At 43.0% G+C, this 22453-nt stretch overlaps 1 protein-coding gene across 11 annotated transcripts in view; it reads right to left on the bottom strand.

Moving 5' to 3' along the window:
* LOC137436384 (centrosomal protein of 170 kDa) overlaps nucleotides 1-22453 on the bottom strand; it is a 121208-nt gene that overhangs the window by 32436 nt on the left and 66319 nt on the right. For 8 of the 11 annotated variants that reach the window (XM_068130103.2, XM_068130110.2, XM_068130111.2 and 5 more), the window contains 3 exons: nucleotides 19276-19800; nucleotides 11697-12247; nucleotides 11309-11470 (listed from right to left, as the gene is read on the bottom strand). In XM_068130103.2, the coding sequence (XP_067986204.2) occupies nucleotides 11309-11470; nucleotides 11697-12247; nucleotides 19276-19800 (1238 nt within the window). The remainder of the gene's footprint in view (nucleotides 1-11308; nucleotides 11471-11696; nucleotides 12248-19275; nucleotides 19801-22453) is intronic. The other 3 variants (XM_068130105.2, XM_068130104.2, XM_068130115.2) reach the window with 3 other exon arrangements.

Raw genomic sequence — 22453 nt, 5'->3', positions numbered from 1 at the left:
ACAGTTAAGGGGGTGTAAAAAAACAAAAAAAAAACACTTACTTGGATATTTTCTACAAAAGTAGGGGTTTCAATAAGTGGTACCATACACATGGGATTCATCAAATTAAGTTTTGGAGTTCAAACAAAGTCACTGGTTAACAGATGGGAATGGATAGTAAATAAATTCTTCGATGCTGGGTAAATGAAGTGAGATATTACAAAGACTTATTAGAGCTATTGTTCTTCCTTGCAGCAGTGGGAGAAAATTTAGATCCAACATAATGAATCTATAAATGAATGTGATAGGGATAATATCCTCAATTTGTACTAATTATTTGATTGTGGGTAAAGGAATTAATTAATCGTAGTGGATTGTTAACAAGCAGCCTGAAATGTCCTGAGAGTGTGCATCCATGTAATCAGAAATCCCAGATTTGTTTTTACAAACAACATTTTGGTAGAGATCTTATGTGGACGAATACTTGCTTGGTAGATAAAACGGTACTGCATGTTGGCAGCCACTTCAGTGGCCATTCAGGCCGAACAAATGGGAAAAAACTGTAATTGAATATGTAATTTACAGATGAGTATTTGGGAAGTAAAAAAGGGAATTTATTGATTTGGGAGACATTTTTCGAAGGTTTATTAAAGTGTTGCAATATGACATTTGGCAAGGAAAATTATTGGATGGGAAAATTAGATCTGTTTATAAAATGAGTTTGTTGACCCATTGAAGTTAATTCTTTGAATTGTTGTTTAATTAGCATTTTGAGTTCAAATTGGAAATAGTTTGGTAGAGCTTTGGTTAAAACCTTTGGTTGCAGTGTTTTGGAACAAATTGATAAACCGTAGGAGGTTGATAAGAATAGAAACAAATATGGACCTAAAATAGAAAGATTGTTATGATGATATGAATAAATACTGAGATTAAAAGATTAAATCAAGTGATGTTGCAAATGAAACAGTAGAATTAAGATAATGGCATAACGACAATGTTATGAGTTGTGTCAATTACAATATCAGTGAACTCATATCACCACGAGTGACACACTGTTAGGAAAAAGAGGGAAAAGAAAAAGTGGAGAGGAATTATGGTAATAATACATTATGTTTAATTTGTTGGTTTGAAAAAAAATTGTTGTTGGGAATTAGGTATTCCCGTTTGTGATTGTAATCATATACAATGCTATTCTTAGTTTAGTAATAAAATACATACCTGATTGAATATTATTTGTGTGACGCATATAAATGAATATAACTTTTGTGTTAAGGAAAAACAACAAATTGTTGAATGTGAAACTGTCGGAAGATATACATGATTATGCTGATTTCATGGTAAGATGTACCCTATCTGATTCAGTGTGTGCGGAAAGCAGATTCAGATGTGACTGAGCATAAGGATAAGACGAGATCACATTTTGGAGGGATTGCTAACGGAATTGGGAAGAAGTTCGAGAAAGAAAATTTGTGGCTAAAAAATGAAGTTAATCGTGGCATACACCCTCTTTCTCAAAGAATGATGAAGACATTCTCCCGTGTGACTTGGAGATGAATGCTTACCTTCACCAAGGAAATTTATGTGACCATTTGCCTGGATCACACTGCAACATATGAAAGAAAGGCGATCACTTACTCTTGTTCGAAGGCTTCGAACATTCACCACATCAGAAGTTGCAGGACAACGACATTTTACCTGCAACCTCTGTGAAATGCGGGGACATATGTTATTACTTCACCAACGTCCGGGGAACCAGCATGGAGCTGCAAAAAACGGCTGTGCCCTTGTCACAACAGCTGTGCACGATTCTGCTGGTTGCTCCTGGTAAGGACCATGAATGACCTGAACACCATGGTCCCAACATCATTGTGGATGCATCCGGCATCCCTGTTCCACATCTTGCTGGCCAATCAACGTCACACCAATACTTGCTGCCCACTCACAATGAGGGAGGAGGCAAGTCGACTACAACTGGGTGAAGGCCTTGTTCAGGAATTACTATGGTTTACAGCAAAAAGTGGCAAGAATGCTACAAGGAGAGCAGGGTCAGTCTATGACTCCGCAATGTTACCACAACAGCGAAATCCTACACGAAGTAGTGCAGGAGCTATGAAGACATTAGGAGAAAATGTTTCATACCAGGATTCAAACACAAGTGATCAGCCCTTCCTTTCAAACAAAGTCAACATTTGTGTGGAGGCAAACGTTTTTTGCCAGATGGTGCAGATGCTTTACAAAACTTGAAAATGAAGTGAAATTGTTGTATCTTGGTGATGGTGAAGTGTTGTTTTGAAAATATATTTGTGATGCAAATGCAATAGATTGAACGATATGGAAGGAGTCAATGACCAACGAAATGTTTTGTGATTCTTGCAGGATGACGGTGTATGCCCAAGGGAATTTGATTACCAAAGTGATTGATTATTTACTTATACTTGTAATGATGTTTACTTGTAGTGATTGATTGTTTACTTATATTGATGTTTAGATTAATGGTTAATATAAACAAAAACAAAAAGATGAGGGAATTGTGGAAGTGTAACTCAGTGTAACTTATTAATTGGCACTGGTAACTTATTAATTAAACTGGTAACGAAGCAGATACATTTTATATGCAAACTCTGTGAAAGACGAGTTTGTAAATGAGTGTCAGGAATGCGCCCGAACATGATAATCTCTTGTCCACCTGGTCACAGCCCCTGGCTGAAGCACCCCCCTATCGTTTGGTAAACGGAACTCACAACAGGAGGGGAGCAAGCTGATACCAGGACTTGGTACATGCATGACCTCGGGGCATTAGCGGAGAGGGGATTAAGTCCAGTTTGTCCATATAAACGAGAGCAAACGTGGAGTCGAAAGGACTTGCTACCAAGAGCTCTGACCAACGGGAGGGGCGGAGGAACATCAGCCGAACGAGAAGGATCAGCGAAAAGAGTTAATCTCAGCCATTGAATTATGCGGTATTATTTGGTAAATGGAATGAAGTGAATAACCAGTTAATAAACCAGACCTTTTGTAAACCTGTGTCCGGTCATTGGAGTCCTGTGAGTCTCTCAGCTACAAATTCTCCGACACCCCTCTCTCCCCATCTTGTCTGCCGCTCCCCTTGTTTTTTGTGTTTTGTGTATCGGTTTGTCTTTTTGTGTGATTAATGTTAGCTCTTTCACGAGCCTCGATCTTGTATACAAAAAAAAAGAAAAAAAGAAAAAAAAAAGAATGGGGCGGACAAAGGGTTTGATGGAGATTGGGTGAGGCACAGTGAGGTGTTATTTGAGGAGGGGGAAGAGCGAGGCAGAAGGTTGGGGGAGATGAAGGTGAAAGTTGGAAGGGGGAAGAAGCAGGGAGGATGCTTTGAGGAGGAGGGGTGAGAGGGGAGTCTAGGAGGGGAGGAGCGAGGGAGAGTCTCGGAGGGGAGGGGTGTGGGGGGAGTTTAGGAGGGAGGGGAGGGAAGGGGCAAGGGGGGAGATTTGAAAGGGATGGGTGATGGGGAGGATTTGGAGGGGAGGGGTGAGATTGGATTTTGAAAAGTGTACGATTCATGGGAAACGAACATTTTTTGCAAAATGAGTTTGAGACCTTCGAGTCAAAAATTCGTTTGAGGACACTGGAGAAGGGGTGGAGTTCTGAATAGTTTAGGGAATGCAGAAAAGAGGAACTGTAAGAGATGGTATTATTTTATTTTTTTGGAATGAATAGATTTGGTGAGCAAGACAAAAGCATCCTTTTGTAGGAAAAGAAGAAAAGGGTGTTATAATATATGAGAGAAAACAGTTGTTCAGGGGAGAGATTATACATTTCTAACCACGTGATCGCGTGCTCGCGAACGAAGAACGAACGAACAAATAAGAACAACAAATAAACGAATAAGACCTGGGAAGGAAATATTTTCTTGGGTTTTTTTTTTGTTTTTTTTGAGTAGAGATATTAAACAAGGAGGGATGGGGTGAATGACTGGGACGAAACAGAGAACGAAAATAATTTCAGCGCATTCGACGAATCGCTGAGAGAAAAACAAAACCACAAGGTCGGAGACGGTACGGTAGCCTAAGCCTACGAGTACTAGGCCGCAGAATACTCGATACGCATTAACCGACGATTGTGTATACATGTACGAAAAATTAGCACCGAAAATTTTCCAAAAGATACGCTATAGGTACATACACCGAAAGATACATACAGTCTCGACATAAACACAATTGAGAAAGATCACTTAGCTTCGAAAGCGTGAGCGCATGGAACAGCTTCGAAAAGACGTGACCTCGCGAGATCGCCATGTTGAAATTATTCTAGATTTTGTTAATGTGACCTTTAAAAGAAACAAAAACCACATTTGACATTTCGAAGCAAATAAATTGATCCTTGAAAGTGATGTAAACTGATATTGAACTCAATTAACAGACAGTACTGTGTTAAACTTCTGTACGTTTTCCAGAAGTATTTCTTTATTTTGCACATTAGCCAAATTTTTTTTTTAACAAAAACAAAAGTGAAATTACAACTGGGATTACGGACAGTAAAATTACAGTTCAGTACTTCGTGTAACCCCCACGAGCATTCAGGAGAGCACGTACACGTTGGGGCATGCTGTTCACGAGATTTGCCAAGGTTTGGACAGGAATCGCTTGCCATGCAGTTACAATAGCCTGCTGCAATTCACGCAAAGAGGCAGGCTGCTGGTCCAAGTTGTCGATTTGACGCGTTCATTCTGCCCACAAGTTCTCTATCGGATCCATATCCGGGGACATGGCAGGCCACTCCACATGCTCTACAGCATTGTCAGCAAGAAAGTGTTGGATCATGCGAGCACGATGAGGCCATGCATTGTCATCTTGGAAGACAAAGTTTCCTCGAAAGGCTACACTAGCAAATGGAAGCAATGTTTCTTCCAGAATGGCCCTGTACTTGAACTGGTTCAGGTTTCCATTCAGAACAACGAGGTCCGTTTTGCCCCCTGCATGAAAAGCAGCCCAAACGGTCACCCCACCACCTCCAGCTTGGACTCTTGGCACTATACAATCTTCGTTGTAGGCTTCATGCACTTGTCTGCGCACTCGGACATGGCCATCTTGACGATAGACCAGAAATCAAGACTCGTCACTGAGGATCACGTGATTGCAGTGTCCTGGCTGCCATTGACGGTGCTCTCTGGCCCACTGCAATCGGCGCTGGTGGTGTTGTCTTGTCAGGCGTGGCTTTCTCAGGGGACGCCTGGCATGATAGCCTGCTTGAACCAGTCGTTGGTTGACTAGCCTTCTGGATACAGGCACATTTGTCAGTTGCTGCCACTCAGCCCTAAGCCGATTAGCTGACTTGGTACGGCCATTGCGGACTAACCGGTGCAGCTGGCGATCATCCCTCCTAGTGGTTCTGTGGGGACGTCCTGGCCTCGATATTGGAGGAGGGACACCCCTCTGAGCATTTCGTTTCGGGATCTTTGACACCTGACCTTGAGTGATGCCATACTGCCGAGCAATAGCACACTGTTTCATGCCGGAATTTCGTAAAGCCACCACTCCATGACAAACAGCATTGCCGAGTTGACGGACCATCTCCAGAGGAAGCGGCAATAACTTTTGTAGACGTGCAGCAGTTGTTTTCCACTAATACAGAACGCAACAACCCTTATATACCCGATTGTGAAGCCAATCGTCAAATGTACCTGTCCGTACATTTTGTCACGTCACCTGTGATATAATCTTGTTATTGACTTCTTGCTGCGACAGACAATCAGTGACATGGTTCTTTCAACAACGAAATCACCGAAGCGTAAAAGAAACTCACCAGATTGATATTCTGAGTTCAGAAAGGAAACCCAAGTCAAGAAAAAAAATATATTCCATATTAAATGCCAAGTCTGTATATATACACACATACATATATATATATATATATATATATATACACAAAGAATTAAGTTAAGCACCCCCCCCCGTTTTTTTACAACCTCACACATTACAAGTTTGTTGTCGTCAAAACAGTGTAATATACCCATGTTATTGCTATATTTTCTGGAGAAGTGATATTATGGTCACATAAAAACATAACAATCATGCCGTTTTCAATATTTTATTCTGAATAATTTAAGGTGAAATTTTTTGGGAAATTTAGGCATATTTTCACCTCAATTTAAGTATGGAGCTATAGGTCCATCACGGACAGTGTGGATGACGTTTATGTTTTCTAACGTACAGTCATTGTTCTGAGAAGACCTCTAGCGATCTTTGCGTCAATAACGTGTGTAGGACCCACGTGATCGGATCACTGACTCAACCCTACGTCTCATAGACCCTGTAAGCCGTCGTATGCGTTGCTGTGGCAGGTTGTTCCATTCCCGATGTAATGCACGTTCCAATTCATCCAGATTGGCTATTGGAGGGACCATCTTCGCAATTTGTCGTCCCAACATGTCCCGAACGTGCATTACATCGGGAATGGAACAACCTGCCACAGCAACGCATACGACGGCTTACAGGGTCTATGAGACGTAGGGTTGAGTCAGTGATCCGATCACGTGGGTCCTACACACGTTATTGACGCAAAGATCGCTAGAGGTCTTCTCAGAACAATGACTGTACGTTAGAAAACATAAACGTCATCCACACTGTCCGTGATGGACCTATAGCTCCATACTTAAATTGAGGTGAAAATATGCCTAAAATTCCCAAAAAATTTCACCTTAAAGTATTCAGAATAAAATATTGAAAACGGCATGATTGTTATGTTTTTATGTGACCATAATATCACTTCTCCAGAAAATATAGCAATAACATGGGTATATTACACTGTTTTGACGACAACAAACTTGTAATGTGCGAGGTTGTAAAAAAACGGGGGGGGTGCTTAACTTAATTCTTTGTGTATATATAAGGTCTCCCAGTTGTCAGTGGATGTCAGAGCAGAAATTCTACCATGAAGTCCATGGAACTGTCCATATAACTCCGAGATATAATTGTGAGGAGGCCTACATCTGGGGAAGGGTATGAAACAATTTGTGGAATGTTGAAAGTTCCCAAGAGCACAGTGAGCTAAATCATTAGGAAATGGAAAGAATATGGAACTATCCACACTCTTCCTCGATCTGGCCGTCCGACCAAACTGAGCCCATGTGTGGCAGAAAGTGGCAGAGCTCATATGTGGGCCCATACCATATGTGATGACTCATATGTGACCATGACTGAGCCCATATGTGGCAGAGCCCATTTGTGTTTCAGTGGCAGAAACTGGGCAAGAAGGACCTTGGCCAGGGAGGTGACCCAGAACCCATTGACCACTCTGACAGAACGACAAAGCTCATTAGCTGAGATGAGAGAACCTACCGGAAGGACAACAGTCTCTGCAGCATTTCACAAATCTAGGTTTTAATGGGAGAGTGGCCAGACGGAAGCCGCTCCGGAAAAAAAGGCAAACGACAGCACAGAGTTTGCAAAAACGCACATAAATGACTCAGAGCATGAGGCAAAAGATTCTGTGGTCTGAGGAGACGAAATTGAACTCTTTGGCCTGGATGCAAATCGCTCCGACTGGTGGCAACTGATCACAGCTCATCACCAATCTAACACCATCATTTCAGTGAAGCATGGTGGTGGCAGCATCATGCAATGGGGATGATTTTCAGTGGCAGGAACTGGGAGACTTGCAAGGATAGAGGGAACAATGAAGGGAGCCAAATACAGGCAAATCTTTGAGGAAAACCTGCTTCAGAGTGGAAAAGACCTTCGCAACTACAACCAAAGCAACACTAACAGATTCATAACAAGAACGTGAAAGTCCTTGAGTGGCCCAACCAAAGCCCAGACTTGAATCCCATTGAGAATGTGTGGGAAGATTTGAAGATTGCTGTTCACCGATACTCCCCATCCAACTTAACAGAGCTTGAGCAAAACTGCAAGGAAGAATGGAAGAAACTCCCCAAATCCAGATGTGCAAAGCTGATACAGACATACCAAAGAACAATCAAAGCTGTAATCGCTGCCAAAGGCGCTTCTAAATTGTACTGACTCAGGGGGTTGAATACTTTTGTTTTTTATGTTTTTGTATTTATGTAAATTAGATATTTATGTTTTTCATTTTTAATTATTTTGTAAAAATTTCAAAATAAAATTCCACTTTGACATTGCGGGGTATTTTGCATAGATCAGTGACAAACATCTCAATTTAATCCATTTTAAATTCAGGCTTTAACGCAACAAAATGTGAAAAAGTCAAGGCGGGTGAATACTTTCTGAAGACACTGCACTTCCCCTCTTTCTCCCTCTCTCATGTTATCATCATCATCTATAAAAGAAAATGATCTTTGCTGCGCAAGTTTGACGCAAAGCTATCGATACCAGCCTTCACGAGCAACACCATTTCTTCATTGTGCTTTGTGCACAGCATTGGTTATGGCACAAACAAGCTCCGTCATGCAAGCTTGTTTAATTACCAGTATGGACAGCAAGCATCACACTCGTGTGAGCACACGCACACAACACTACGCCAACATCAAATTAAAAGCACCGACAGCCATGAAGCTCGTTTAACTACTTTCAGCAGAATAAAAAGAGTGGAAGCAGCAAAAAGGGGAAGACACATAAGCGTATAGAAACTAAAGAGAAAAAGAAAAATACAGTCGAGTATTTTAGTGGTAGAAAAACATGTAGGAGATTATTTTATTGAACAGTGAAGAAACTTCCAAGTCAAAGTAAGGACACGGGGGTGTGTAAGTCACAGGCCTCATTAGTCAAATAAATTAAAAATAGTGAAAAAAATTATCCCGATCTCATTAGTAAAAAAAAAATAAAAAAATAAAAATCCCCACCCTTTGGGGGATTAACCGAGGGTCAAATCCAAAAAAATCGTCATATATTTAATACATCTCCCAATGTTGAATGCATATAGAAAGTTTCATTCAAATGTTTTTGAAAATGTGCCCGTAATTGCATTTTTGGTATTTGACCTTTTGACCTTGCCCCAGGAGGCGGGACCAAAAATGATACTGCTCTCGCACCTTCGTGCCATGTGGTGATCATAACTACCAAGTTTGGTGAATTTCCGCACAACCGTTTAGGAGATATCGCCACGGACGGACGGACAGATTAAATAAATTACAACACCCCCCAATTTTTTCTAAAATCATGGGGATAACAACACTGAGATGGAAAACTGGCTTTGGCACATCCAAGGACGAATATTCATCCAATGCAACCACTTCACCCGAATCACTCAAGGGGACACGGCCACAACACTCACCCAACACAAACAGACGAGATTGCTGCATCGATGTCTCCAAAGATGCCAAACGGTGGAATTTTGCTTTCAAGTGCTAACTTGCAATATCTAAAGCTGCACTAATACGACAGGTGAAAATTCCTAAGCTGTGGCAGAAGGAAATTTGGATAATAGCTGTCAGCAGAATAAATGGTGAAAGTAAAAAAATTATATGCAGCTCTTTGCATCGAAGCAACTCAGCATAAAATACCCTACAAACACCAGAGCAGTTGGCAGCATGTGCAGAAAGGTGTTTGAAAAGAGCAAGATGAGAAAATTAATCTGCATATTGGCACGGAATGAACGAAAAAGGAAGAAACAACAACAAATGTATACAACGACTAAAAATAAAACTTAATACAATAAAAAATTAAAATAAACACACGAGCAACAAAACAATTCCTCAACAACTTGTCAAACAGCCCATCGATGCAAAAAGAAGAAGAAGAAAGGTTGACATTATAAATTAATATTATGTCACAATAAATACTGTATTGAGAAACCACAGCAACGTCATGCAAGAATTTATTATTTTAAACAAAGATGTACTGTGGCAATTTTAACCATATCCGAATATACCTGCTCAACGCATTCCACTAACATCCCTGAAAGTGTATTTTGTGATGAAGATAAACTTATTCTACATGTATTATTTATATTATTAATAATAGTGTATCTTACAATTTATAATACAGTGGTACCTCGGCTTACGAGTGCCCCAACGTACGAGTTTTTCGGGATACGAGCCGTCGCTCGGGCGGTTTGTTGCTTTGGGATACGAGCCGAGATCCGATGTACGAGCTCAAAAAATTTATTTTTTTGAATTTTCCGGTTGTGGCTTCCGGTTCCGGTCACGTGGTTATCTTGCCGTGAAAGCATCTCTGCTTGGATATAAAACACGCAATCGTCGAAATACATTAGCGAGGAATCTCCTTGCTCCAGCCGGTGACGTCATCGGCGGGGATCCCCGCCTCCAGAGTGGCTGGTCACGTGACCGCCAAAGCGTGTCGCGCGTGCGGGTATAATGAGCTACACCTGTGGATCACGTGACCACGGAAGCACGCCTCGCTTGAGAGGCATGGCTTTCGGTTTGCGTTTTGCTTTATAAGGCGCGATAAATGGGCTTTTGAGTGTTAGCGGTTCATGGCGTTGACGGTTCATGACGGTTCATGGCGTTGACGGTCAAAAACCCATTACATCAATTTTACCAGGCACTGTACAGTAAGTACAGTGGACACCAAATGCACGGTGGAAGGCTAGAAGTAGAAGATCGTCCAAGACAAGTGAGAATAAGCCATACTTTGGAGATGACGTCATTCGCTGGTCCGATAACCAAAGATGTGGTATAAAAACTTTATTTATTTATTTATATGAAAATAATTGAGTCAAAAGTTAAAAAGATCAACAACTACGACTCGTCTTGCTGGTGATGGCTCGTGTTGATGTGCCTCGGTGGACAGACAGGTAGACAATGGATGAAATAAACAGGATGAGGTATGTTAACCACCATGGGAAGCTCACAATTCGGGCGTTAACCCTTTGTTGAGGGCAAAGAATACTTTTTTTTACGCCGACGGAAGATTTTTTTTTTTTTGAGGCTTTTTTGCTCCTCAAACTTCAGCTTCCCCTTGCTTCCCATGGTCATTGGCATACTTCAATTGATGGCCTGTTGATTTCATCAATACTACTACAACACGCTTCATTATTCCCCAGATTGTGAAGTTGGCCAGGGATTGTTTTTGGCCTAAATCTTTTACAAACCGGCTGGCCAGTCCCGTTGTTTGCCTGAAGGTGGCAAGAAATTCGATTTTAGCGATTACTGGCCTACTCTTTAAGAAGGACACCGTGGGATCTTTAACGTCTACCAAGTGATGGTCTAGCCTAGCAGATGGGACGTCCAATTAACGTTTATAAGAGGGACGGCACACACCGTCATGTGAAACAACAGGATGACAGTTTATAGCTGGGTCGAGATTTCATACTCAGAAATCTTCGGGAGAAGTGTGCAAACCTCTTAGCTATCCCGCCGACCCTTTGAAAGCATTACATTCCAGTATGAGAAAAGAACAAATGACTCGTATACCTTTTCTGGAAGCGTGACAGATTCTTCAACTACAAGCGACTTGGTCCTTGCTTCAGGTGAACCCATAACCTGTGATGTGTTTGGCCCACGCACTCCAGGGCAGAGTCCCTCGTGCGCTGCCTGCCTGCTCACCGTTGGCTGTGGTTCAAGAACTCCAAAAACCTGCAGGAGAACATAGATTTCCCAAACTAGAACGGCCTCCGCCAGGCTGAACAGCTTACGTTTGGTATTCCACCGATAGGCCGGATCTGCATCCAGACTATTTACATTATATGCTGAACAGCTGCATATCTGTTCAAATTGGAGAAAGTTTTCTTTGAGGAAAGCTCCTCTGAAAATGCAACACACATTCGACAAGACAGTGCAAACCGGCAACCACCATAATTACCTTGTCTATCCTTTTTCGCTCTGTCTGTTCTTCTCTGCTGGGCGTCTCGCTCTCGATGGTGTAAGTGCCCGCGTCACTGTGCTTATCCTCTTCATTCTCAGCTTCCTCATTATTCTTCCTGTCCTTTTGCTGATGCTCATTCTTCTGCAGCACACCAACACTTCTCAAAGCATTTTTCCCACCATCTTTTTTGTAGTCGCATTTTTTGGAACGACTCTCCACACCGTGAGGTGGGCGACTACGGTGTGAGCTCTGCGAGCCAACTGCATGACACAAGTCAGACGAGGAATCCTGTGGTGGGCGAACAAGTGAGCGCGAGCGTGTGGATGGATGTGGGACGCCAGGCTTAGCGGGAGGCCCCGGAACGAGCGTTGCCGCGGTCGCCGAGCCCAGGGTGGCGTCTCGGTGAGTGAATGAAGCCGATCGACGCTTACGCGGATTGTCAGCATCAAAGAAATCAATTGTGAAGGCTCGAGCCACTGGTAAAGTCTCTCCAGTATGACCTCGCTGAACCCCATCATCACTAGCAGTAGAGTCAACTAAAGGAGAAGCTGCACGCAAGACCAGGTGACAAACAAAATCATGTGTTACGTCGTTTTCAAAACCAATGAGAATCAGGTAACAAGAAAGATAACGTTGAAAGAGTCAAATGATTCATAGTCCAGTCATTCTAGCGAACTTTTACCCCTAACCCACCACTAATTGCAAGAGAAAAAAAAATGATATTTTTCTGAAACCTGTCGATCCTCTGAACAAATACATAAAATTATACTCAATTATAATGAGTGGATCATACTTTATTTTCAGATTGAACGAGAGCCGTGAACGAGAGGTGGAGTGACGCTTGCAGTGAGAGATTTGATCAGTGTGCTGAGGACAGTTAAATGCTGTGGTCATTGTGAATGTAAGTCGTATTATATTTAATTTATGATTGTTTAAGGTTTTATTTTTATTTTTAAAAGCAGTTTTTTAACATTTAATTTCATAATAAACATGTTCAAATTTTGTATTTTTATGAACCTATACATTTATAGTAGGACAACACGGAATAAAATGTAATCCTAAGTTCCCTCTCTTTTCAGCAACATGGGTGATATCGACTGTGTCTTCTGTAAGAAACCCCTCTCCAGTGATCCAACCTGTACACTGACGGATAAAGGTTGTACGAGGATCGAAGAAGCTGGACGTGAGCGTGGTGAAGAAGTCCAAGTCCATCCAGGACAGGCAGTTCATACAGATTGTCGTAGGGTGTTCTGCAATGTGAGAGACATTGAACTTTCTCTGAAGCGAAAACGTGTTTCGTCTGAGGCAGACAAAGGGAGGTGCCTTCGTTCAATGGATTCAGCGTTTGACTGCAGAACTCAGTGTCTTTTCTGTGGTAATCCTGACAAGTACCAGGGGAGGAAAAAGGACCATATGTTGATCCAGGTTAAGACATTCGACTTCCAAAATCATGTGTCTGCTGACTGTGAAAATCGATCTGACAACTGGTCGGGTACTGTGAGGAGCAAAATGGCATTTGTTGGCGATCTACACGCAGCAGATGCGGTATACCATAAGGTGTGCAGTGTTAACTTTCATACAAAGAAACAGATACCACTCAAATTCCAATCGGAAGAGGCGTCTTCATCAAAAAAGCAGAAGCTTGGTCGACCCAAGGACCAGATCAGACATGAAGCGTTCCTGAAGGTGGCAAAGTACCTTGAGGAAAATGATGAGGAACTAACCACAATTAGTGATTTAATTGGGAAAATGGAGGACTTCCTAGTAGACACTGGCTGTGATGCATATGGTTTTTCATACATGAAAGATAACCTTTTCAATCACTTTGGTGATAAGATCATAATTGCAGACATTAATGGAAAATCAAATGTTGTGACATTTAGGGGTGTGGCATCTTCGATTCTTCATGACTTCTATCGTCAGCAAAAGGAAAGGGACCCTGAAACAGAAAAGTTGCGCCTGATCAAGACAGCTGCTGATCTCATTAGAAGTGACATAAAAGAAGTATCTCAAAATAAGGACATTTACCCGACTACTCTCGATATGTCCACTGTCAATGCTGCAACCAAGTTCCTACCTGAGTCACTAAAGCTCTTGCTCGAAATGCTGTTTGTGGGGAAAGGAAAAGACTTAAAAATCTGCTCACTGGGACAGGCGATCATGCAAGCCGCGAGGCCTAGGATCTTTCAAGCTCCACTGTTGGTGGGTCTTGGAATCCAAATGCACTTCCATTTTGGTTCTCGATTTCTCATAGACACGCTCTTTGCACATGGGTATAGTTGTTCATACACGGAGGTGCAAACGTATGAGCGCAGCGCAGCAGTCACGTGTGGAACAGACATCCCTGGTTTTACCCCTGGACATTTCATCCAATATGTGGCGGACAATGTTGACCATGACATCTGCACATTAAATGGGAGAAACACATTCCATGGTATGGGCATTATTGCGAGTGTGACCCCGAAAACAGTCCGGACACTTCAGATTGCCCGTAGAGCTGTCTCGGCAGAGGACATCGCACAAGTGGGGTGAATCAATATACGACCTTTCACATCAGCATGTGGAGGAATGCAGTCCTTTCTCTACGAGAAGCTTCCAGCCTGTACCGACTTGAGACAAATCAGCTCAAATGTTGATCTCCTCTGGAAGGTTTCGCTTACTGTTCGATCACCTCGGCCCTCTTGGACAGGAATGATGCAGATGGTACACAAGGGAGAACATCCGGGTGAGGCATCAATAATGTTTCTGCCCATGATTGATCTCAGTCCAAGTGACTTGGACTGCATCAACTCCACACTGCATTTCGTTTGTGAACATGCGCAGAGATATGGTGTAACCCCGATACTGACATTTGATCAGCCACTTTGGTGGAAAGCTCTCACCATAGTCAAGAGCGAGCCAGCGGACAGCAAACTTCACTCGATTGTTCTAAGACTAGGAGGATTCCATACACTCATGAGTTTTCTTGGGTGTATTGGCCACCTGATGTCTGGTACTGGACTCAAAGAGCTTCTGGAAGTTGCATATGCCAGCAACACTACAACCCACATGATGAGTGGCAAAGCCGTATCTAGAGCTATACGTGGACATCTACTCGTTGATGCAGCACTCAATGCAAAACTTGCTTCGAAGGTATTTCAGATGAACCTCCCAAGTGATGGAGACAGCGAGCGTACAGTTCCAGCAGAGCTCAATGATGCAGGCGACTTGTTTGACGGTCTGATGTCAGGTGACCAAGCAGTGTCAGACATCGAGTCATCGAAGGTGATGGAGGTCATTGGAGACAAAATCAATCAGGTGATTGATACAATAAGGCATCAACGGACAGCGAGACTGTGGTTACAATACATGGAAATGGTGGACATTATCCGTTTTTTTCTGAAATCTGAAAGAACAGGGGATTGGATGCTTCACTTGCATATCCTGCGCGCCATGCTTCATATCTTGCAGCTTCCGGACACAGACACTACACAAAGTGCCTGCACATATATCTGCAACTGATGACCGAGTTACCAAAGGACCATCCAGAAGTACATCAGAAATTTCTCCAAGGATTCCAAGTTGTCCGACGGAGCGACAGATACTGGGCTGGTCTGTCTACAGATTTAGTCATCGAACAAGTACTTATGAGAAGTCTGAAGACATCAGGTGGTCTTACCAGGGGACGAGGGATGACAGAGACACAACGCTCAGTCTGGGTCATGGCTAGTCCTTTCTTTGCAGAGGTGAACAACGCCCTCCAACACCTCACTGATGTGATGTATGTGACAAGTGAACAGCACAAGGATCTATCAAAGTCTAGACAGAAGAATGATGTAGCTGATACTAAACAGTCTGCTGACAGTCTGCTGTAGCAGAAAATGCTTGAGTTTCTTCATGAGAGGGATCCCTTTCAAGACGACGATACTCTTCACAACATTTTCACTGGTATAGTTGCCCAGACAACGGTGAATGTTGATGAGGCGAAAACTGTGGGAGAAAGGCTCTTGGGCCAGATGAGTGGTAAACGTGTGCTTGAATACAGCTTCAAGAAGAAGGGTCAAGCCATAACTATGGACTCAGAGTCTGCAATGAAGACACCAGACGGAGACATCAATATCGACCCTCAGTTACTCTTCCAGAGACTTGTGATCGCTGGCACTGAAGTAGGAGACTTATCCAAAGCACTCCTTTGTGAGTTATGCACATATCCTCCATCTTTGTTCGAGACCAAATATGCCTTGCTGTCCACCAATAAGCCAGCGTTAGCCTCAGCAATCAAATCCTTGGCACCTGCCGATACTGCACAACCGTCCGATATACAATACGTACTCGATGGCGGTGCCCTATTGCAGCGCATACCGTGGCAGTCAGGTGAACAGTACAAGGATATTCTTGACCGCTACCTGAAATATGTTAGTAGGCATTACGGGCATGCTATCGTCGTGTTTGATGGCTATCGTGAAGGTCCCTCAACGAAAGACTGTGCCCATCAGAAAAGGGGTGAGCGACCATCAGTGAAGGTATCTTTTTCTCAAACCATGACGCTTTCTGTCAAGAAGGAAGAGTTTCTTCGGAACAAGGAGAACAAGCAACAATTCATAGACATTCTTGGTAAGAAACTGGAAGAATCTCATTGTGAAGTGCTTCATGCGAGTGGGGATGCGGACCTACTCATAGCAACAACTGCAGTTTGTAGCTCTTCAAAATCCAACACTGTTCTTGTTGGCGAAGACACTGACTTGTTGATACTACTGTGCTACTATTTTCGCAAGAATACTGCGCAAAACTCTACTTAATGTCGGAGCCGAAAAAGGATTCATTGAATCCAAGACAATACTTGGACATTGGCAAAGTCAGAGAGGCTCTGGGTGATACTGTCTGTGAAAACATTCTCTTCATCCATGCGTACCTGGGATGCGACACGACATCAAGGGTCTTTGGGATCGGCAAAGGCACTGGACTCAAACTGTTCAAGGACAATGAAATGTTCCAGCAAGAGGCCCTAATTTTCGGCAATAAAGAGTCAACACAGGATGAGGTCATTGCTGCAGGAGACAGAGCAATGGTTTGTGTGTACGGAGGCAAACCATCAGACAATTTGAACGAATTGAGGGTAGCAAAATTTCATGCTAAGGTGACAACAAACAAAACATCGTTGCACCCACGGGTACTTCCGCCCACGAGCTCAGCTTCCAAATATCACAGCCTACGGGTATTCCAACAGGTTCAGGAGTGGAAAGGACACAAACTCAACCCGCTTGACTGGGGATGGAGGATCATGGACACCAGGATGATCCCTATGCATTCTGACCTCGCTGCAGCACCAGACTATCTCCTAAAGCTGGTTAGGTGTTCTTGCAAGGGTGGTTGCAGTGATAAACGTTGTGGTTGTCGGAAACTTGGGCTGCCTTGCACATTTGCATGTAGGGAGTGCAGAGGTATTTGTGCAAATGCAGACGAATCAGTGGACGTTTTCGAGGATGCTGATGATAGTGACCATGGAAGAGACGAAGTGACGTGTTAAATATTGTGAACGGACAGAAGGACATTGGGTACAAATAGTTGTGGTAGTGTATTCAAGCATGGTTAAATAAATAATTTAGAGTTAATTTGGTGTATTATTAAGAGTGATATTGTCATATAAATTAATTTCCAAACATTGCGGTCGTCTGAAAAGTTCCCAAATCGGAAAGGACCTGAAAAACCATGTTCCACTCAATATATTTAAGTATAATTTTGGGCAGATATTTAGTAGACATCAAGGTCTCAGAAAAGTATTACTTCGTTTCTCTTGCAATTAGTGGCGGGTCCATTCACATTTTGACTGGACTATCATATCAGTTGAAGACAGCAAGGTGAGGAGGGAAGAGGATGGGGGAGGAGGGCGGTTGGGAGGGGGTCGCAGAGGAAGGAGAACCAAAAATTACAAATCTTGAATTCCAACGAATTGAAACTGTGGTTAGTGTCCAGCTTTGTGATCAATTAAGGGCTAAATGAAAGAACAACTGCAAATCAGATTCACGCACAATTCCTATACTACGGCCGCCATGTTGGTGATTACTGCTATGCAGAGTCAAAGTCGTCTTCGGAGTTGTCATATTGACAATTGCCATGCCCTCCCTATAAGTTTTCCCTTCAGTGTAAAACCACCAAAGCGACAGTCAAATGGATTTTGAGCCGATAAGCGTCACGGGCATTGTGAGGAATGACCTCAGCGTCTGCTGTCAATTACATTACCCAAATTAAATAAGTATGTGGCATTCTCTCGATCAGGGATTTTATTGCAGCGGTTACACGGGTCTTGCTATTACCTATAGTATAAATGGCGCCATACGTGCATGCGTCCGTCCATGTGTGTCACGCTTTATTTTAAAGGGTTCCTGCTGTTGTAGAGTAATAAAAAAATGGTACTGGGTGAGGAAGGGTACCTTGCCACTATGTAGGGTGTCCGACACAATCACCCTATGGGTAATGTGCGACTTGTACTAATTATAGCATTGTACCAGATGTACAAGATGTACAGCTTTACCAGTGTACGAGATATAGCAAGACAATATCATTCGTCTCTCTGAAAATCCTCAAATGATACTGTCTATCTATATTCTATACCCATTATAATGCTCTCTCAAAATAAAGGCATAGACCTTGAAGTGACTTTTTGTCTGAAAATATTGGTCTTTCCTCCAATCACATGGTACAAGCTTCATTTTGAACTTTTATTTTTAACAGTGATAAATATTGAAGTAATACATAGGGGGGAAATAGGGCTCGAACCTGAGATCTCAGCATGATGAGCCATCCACGCTAAAATGATGAGGGATGAAAGATCAACATGAAATTAGAAGTAAAACTAGAACGGCACTCAGTAGAGAGCAAACCTACCTCCGCCTGGTTGGCCATATCCAATGGTGAAGAATCACCTAAAAAAATTATACTGGCCGGATCCGGATCTTCACCAAAATTGAATCGATTCGGCCTCGTCACACACAACCTGTCCACCAAGTTTCGTCCAAATCCGTCCAACTTTTTGAGATATCCTGTTATGTATCGTTTTTGGCCCAATCTCCCAATGGTGAAGAATCACTTTAAAATTAAATAATTCTCATATCCGAATCTATATTCAGATCTTCACCAAAATCGAATCGAATCGTCCTTGTCAGACACCCAACCTCTCCATCAAGTTTCGTCCAAATCCGTCCAACCTTTTGAGATATCCTGCTATGTATCGATTTTGGGGGCATCTCCCAATGGTGAAGAATCACTTTAAAAATTATACTAGCCGGATCCGAATCCTGATCTTCAACAAAATCTAATCATTTAATCCTCGTCACATACGCTACATCTCTGCCAAATTTCGTCCGAATCCGTCCACAACTTTTTGAGAGATTTTGTTCACAGACAAACGGACAAACAGACAGGGGTGAAAACATAACCTCCATCCACCTTTGGTGGCGGAGGTAATAAATGTGGCACAGGACAAACAGAATACCTGCCTAATATTTCCCTTTATTAAAAAAATAACTAAGGTGCACGCGCACACACACGCGCATATATATACATATACACACACCAACACATGTTTATTTCTCGTTACCCGAACGAAGCCCCATCCAACCTCTTGGAGGCAGTTTTCTTGCATCGCGTGTCCGCTCACTTGGCCTGTTCCGCACATTCACCCGAGCTGCTTGGCCAACTGGTTCCTGCCGCTTGAGCCAGTCTTGTACCTTCCGATTGTATACGTCACTCGCAACACCTGCGATGGTAACCTCGACACCATCCCGCCCCGCAGCATCATCCGAGGAGCGGTGCGCTGGCTCGGGTGGTTTAGGTTTCGGCCGAGGTTCCGTTGGGAACCTGGAAGAACGTTCACGGAAAGAACTGCGACTCGTCCGTACACCGCTGTCGAACTCGATCGTGAAGGAAGCATGTGTCTGGCCAGTCTGCGTGCTCGAGTAGGTGTCACGTGTAGGCAGCTCATCTTGAAGAGACTGTGAAGGTTGCGTCATGTCGGGAGGCTGCGACGGATCCTTCGGAAGCTGCAAGTCTTTTGTTGGAATTTCAAAGTAGCTAGGTTCACGGCGGAAGGTGTTGCGATCCCCAGAATGTTCTTTACTGGCTGCTGGGAGGATTGATGGAGTAGTGGGGGGAAGTGGGTGCAAATCAACAACGAATCCTTCCTGGAATAAACCGTTAAATGTTTTGGCCATTGCCCTTTTTGTGCAAAATTAAACAATACATTGAAAATAAATGTAAATAAAGACCATTTCAACTCGTACACAGAGCTACATCCCAAGTGCAAGGGTTTTCCTCTCTTAAATGTTGAACTTAAAACATTGAAACAAGTAGTAACAACATTTATTTTCAAGTTAAGTCCACTTAAAATACATGCAGTGTTGTGTCACCAATTGTTCACTGTACTAACTGCAACGTTTGTAATTATGCTTCCTGGAGGGACGCATCAAGTGTTTAATCTTTTTCCGATTATTTAATTTTAAAATGTTAATAATGTTTTCCCAATGTTAAATTATTTAATTTTCAATTCGTTAATTTACAATTATTTAATTTTCCAAGTATTTAAGTTTTCAATTTAATTTTTTTCCCAATTTACAAATATTTAATTGAAAACGTTTTCGATTTTTCAATTATTGTACTTTCTATTTTCCATTATTTAATTACAAGAATTTTTTGTCATGTGACATTTGTGTCATTTGTGTCAATTTGTGTCACGTGACACAAACACATGCACACACAATTTTAGATGAGTGGCCACATCCCAGCGAGCACACACAATTTTAGATGAGTGGGCACATCCCAGCGAGCACACACAATTTTAGATGAGTGGGCACATCCCAGCGAGCACACACAATTTTAGACGAGTGGGCACATCCCAGCAAGCACACACAATTTTAGATGAGTGGGCACATCCCAGCAAGCACACACAATTTTAGATGAGTGGGCACATCCCAGCAAGCACACACAATTTTAGATGAGTGGGCACATCCCAGCAAGCACACACAATTTTAGATGAGTGGGCACATCCCAGCAAGCACACACAATTTTAGATGAGTGGGCACATCCCAGCAAGCACACACGATTTTAGATGAGTGGGCACATCCCAGCAAGCACACACAATTTTAGATGAGTGGGCACATCCCAGCGAGCACACACGATTTTAGATGAGTGGGCACATCCCAACGAGCACACACGATTTTAGATGAGTGGGCACATCCCAGCAAGCACACACAATTTTAGATGAGTGGGCACATCCCAGCAAGCACACACGATTTTAGATGAGTGGGCACATCCCAGCAAGCACACACAATTTTAGATGAGTGGGCACATCCCAACGAGCACACACAATTTTAGATGAGTGGGCACATCCCAGTGAGCACACACAATTTTAGATGAGTGGGCACATCCCAGCTAACACACACAATTTTGGATGAGTGGGCACATCCCAGCTAGCACACACAATTTTACATGAATGGGCACATCCCAGCGAGCACACACAATTTTAGATGAGTGGGCACATCCCAGTGAGCACACACAATTTTAGATGAGTGGGCACATCCCAGCTAACACACACAATTTTGGATGAGTGGGCACATCCCAGCTAGCACACACAATTTTACATGAATGGGCACATCCCAGCGAGCACACACAATTTTAGATGAGTGGGTACATCCCAGCTAGCACACACAATTTTAGATGAGTGGGCACATCCCAGCAAGCACACACAATTTTAGATGAGTGGGCACATCCCAGCTAGCACACACAATTTTAGATGAGTGGAACATCCCAGCTAGCACACACAATTTTAGATGAGTGGGCACATCCCAGCAAGCACACACAATTTTAGATGAGTGGGCACATCCCAGCTAGCACACACAATTTTAGATGAGTGGGCACATCCCAGCAAGCACACACAATTTTAGATGAGTGGGTACATCCCAGCAAGCACACACAATTTTAGATGAGTGGGCACATCCCAGCTAGCACACACACTTTTAGATGAGTGGGCACATCCCAGCTAGCACACACAATTTTAGATGAGTGGGCACATCCCAGCTAGCACACACAATTTTAGATGAGTGGGCACATCCCAGCTAGCACACACAATTTTCGATGAGTGGGCACATCCCAGCTAGCACACACAATTTTAGATGAGTGGGCACATCCCAGCTAGCACACACAATTTTAGATGAGTGGGCACATCCCAGCAAGCACACACAATTTTAGATGAGTGGGTACATCCCAGCAAGCACACACAATTTTAGATGAGTGGGCACATCCCAGCTAGCACACACACTTTTAGATGAGTGGGCACATCCCAGCTAGCACACAAAATTTTAGATGAGTGGGCACATCCCAGAGAGCACAAAAATTTTTAGATGAGTGGGCACATCCCAGCTAGCACACACAATTTTAGATGAGTGGGCACATCCCAGATAGCACACACAATTTTAGATGAGTGGGCACATCCCAGCTAGCACACACAATTTTAGATGAGTGGGCACATCCCAGCTAGCACACACAATTTTAGATGAGTGGGCACATCCCAGCTAGCGCACACAATTTTAGATGAGTGGGCACATCCCAGCTAGCACACACAATTTTAGATGAGTGGGCACATCCCAGGTAGCACACACAATTTTAGATGAGTGGGCACATCACAGCTGGCACACACAATTTTAGATGAGTGGGCACATCCCAGCGAGCACACACGATTTTATAAGAGTGGGCACATCCCAGCGAGCACCCACGATTTTATA

The sequence above is a fragment of the Myxine glutinosa genome, chromosome 11 (genome assembly GCF_964187855.1).
Source record: "Myxine glutinosa chromosome 11, kmMyxGlut1.1, whole genome shotgun sequence".
Classification (NCBI taxonomy): domain Eukaryota; kingdom Metazoa; phylum Chordata; class Myxini; order Myxiniformes; family Myxinidae; genus Myxine; species Myxine glutinosa.
Note: the sequence above shows the minus strand (reverse complement) of the source record. Positions and strands in the feature narration are given on the sequence as shown.